Source organism: Condylura cristata, unplaced genomic scaffold, assembly GCF_000260355.1.
Source record: "Condylura cristata isolate star-nosed mole 26May11 unplaced genomic scaffold, ConCri1.0 scaffold00003, whole genome shotgun sequence".
Lineage (NCBI taxonomy): Eukaryota > Metazoa > Chordata > Mammalia > Eulipotyphla > Talpidae > Condylura > Condylura cristata.
The window spans coordinates 19,463,600-19,465,611 of record NW_004567104.1 but is presented as its reverse complement, the minus strand read 5'-3'; the positions used below and the strand labels follow the sequence as shown (position 1 = coordinate 19,465,611).

The window sequence follows — 2,012 nt, the reverse complement described above, 5'->3', positions numbered from 1 at the left end:
AAGGAAGGAAGGAAGGAAGGAAGGAAGGAAGGAAGGAAGGAAGGAAGGAAGGAAGGAAGGAAGGAAGAGAAATAGAACAAAGTCAGAAAGTTCACTCTTTGGGCTTCCCTGGAATGTTATCAATAAGCTAGCACGTTATCTCCAGGCTCAAAAATTACCTGGATAGACCCCAGCCTCCACTGGAATTCAGGGCTGCCTCCCTTTCAGAAGTTTTTGCAAAACCCCTTGTCCTCTAGTGGATTCACTTTCTAGAATAAATGAATGGCCCTGACTGCTCATTAAATACTAGCCAAACCACACCATCCTCTATTTTCACACACTGTACCTGAAGAATGAAAGTCAACCTCACTGTCTATCAAGAATCCATTTCATCTCTTGCATTTAAATTCTGAGATTTTTGTCCTCTGTGTGTTATTGGTTTTGCTTTATGTTGCTTCTGTTTGGCCTTTAAAGGTGTGCCAGCGTCAACTGGATCACAATTATCCCCTTTTTAAGTATCTTAGAGGACCAAGCCAGAGGCTTATAAAATACCAGACGCTATTGAAGGTAAGGTCAATGAGAGGGTATTTTGTTTGGAAACAGACACAGTGCTGCGTTGCTCTTTTCCTTTGACTTGTAGAGGTAAAACAACTTCATCTTCCAAAGGAGAAAATATGTCCATCCTTAAGGATTTTTCTGAACTGCACGTCTAAATCAGCACTCTTCCATGAGAAAGAGACCAGAGAATGGTAGAATTGAAAGGGATCAGAGTCTAGCTAGTGCAGTGTGCAACCTGGGGCATGAGTCTCTCAGGAGTTTGGTTTAGGGAAGGAGTGAGGGGCCCTTGGGAGAAAAGTAGGAAAGAAGGGTGCAGCGTGGTGCTGGCAGCTGCGTCAGTGGGAAGGCAGCCAGCGTCTCTGCTCTCATGTAAGATAGATACAATCTCCTCTGCTCCACTTTACAGATGAGGCAAGGGCTTCAAAAAAGATCCTAAAGTCATTATTTTATACGCATTGAAGAAATGGAAGGGAGATGGTGAAACTGGAGTATTTTCTTCTTTTGCAACATCTACCTCCACGATTAGATCTAAGGCCTTTCTCCAGAGCCACATAACAGAATGAATCTTGTTCTATGGAACCCATAGGTGGTTTTCTCTGTCTGATGCCAGCACAGCCACAAGAGAGCAATCCCAAATACCCCCAACAGCACAGGGGTCTCTGTCAAGTCTGTTTTCTCACATGTGAGCTGAGAGAAAGTTTTGGGCTCCTCCAAGGTGGATTTTGAACTAGTCGTTATAAGTAGCTCAAAAGGAAAACAAGTCCCTGCTTTGATCTCCTCAGTCTGATATACCAGGAAGATTCTGGAGTGTGAGGAAACTGAGTGAGCTCAGGAGACTAAGCTCATTACTCAACTTCTGCCCTCAGGAAGTTACCCCTTTCATTTTCGCATTGGCAGTAATAGTCTCAGCTGGGGCAGCCCTGCTGCACCGTTGTGTGACTACTGGACCTCCTAGATCTTGGCTTTCTCAGACATAAAAAGAGGATACTTGAGCCTGCTCTGTCCCAGTGCTGTAAGGGGCAGGTGAAATGTACATGGAGATGTAACACCAATGTTTAAAGAGGATGATGACAAACTCCTCTCTCTGGGTGGCGTTTGTAAGCATCTTCTGATCCCAGGCTTGCCGAGGGCCTCATATTCCTCTGAACAGGCCTTCAGTTCTCTCTACCCAGGGAGGAGTGAGCAGGACCTAGGTGATGGTTGTGGCTCCCCAGGCGCTGAAGGGCTCAGGTTTTCCCAGAGAAGAAGGTGGACACCTAAGTTCTGTACCATAAGCTGAACACTTTAGGACCTAGACATTAGAAATCAGAATGATGGGGCCCTCCCTGGTGGTGCAACGAGTTAAAGCACCACATTATGAAGCTTTCTGAAGCTGCCGCTGCATGAGCTCAATCCCCTGCCAGGGAGCTGACCCACATGGCATGGCAGACCTCTCCTGACCTGCCCACTGCTCCTGTCAGCAATGTATTTCAGTA

General features: G+C 46.1%; 1 protein-coding gene across 4 annotated transcripts in view; it reads left to right on the top strand.

Moving 5' to 3' along the window:
• Window positions 1-2,012, top strand: part of MCF2L2 (MCF.2 cell line derived transforming sequence-like 2) — a 119,882-nt gene that overhangs the window by 80,599 nt on the left and 37,271 nt on the right. For 3 of the 4 annotated variants that reach the window (XM_012733560.1, XM_012733581.1, XM_012733566.1), the window contains one exon: window positions 454-546. The exons of the other annotated variant lie outside the window; for it this stretch is intronic. In XM_012733560.1, coding sequence (XP_012589014.1) covers window positions 454-546 — 93 coding nt within the window. The remainder of the gene's footprint in view (window positions 1-453; window positions 547-2,012) is intronic. 4 annotated transcript variants of the gene reach the window in all.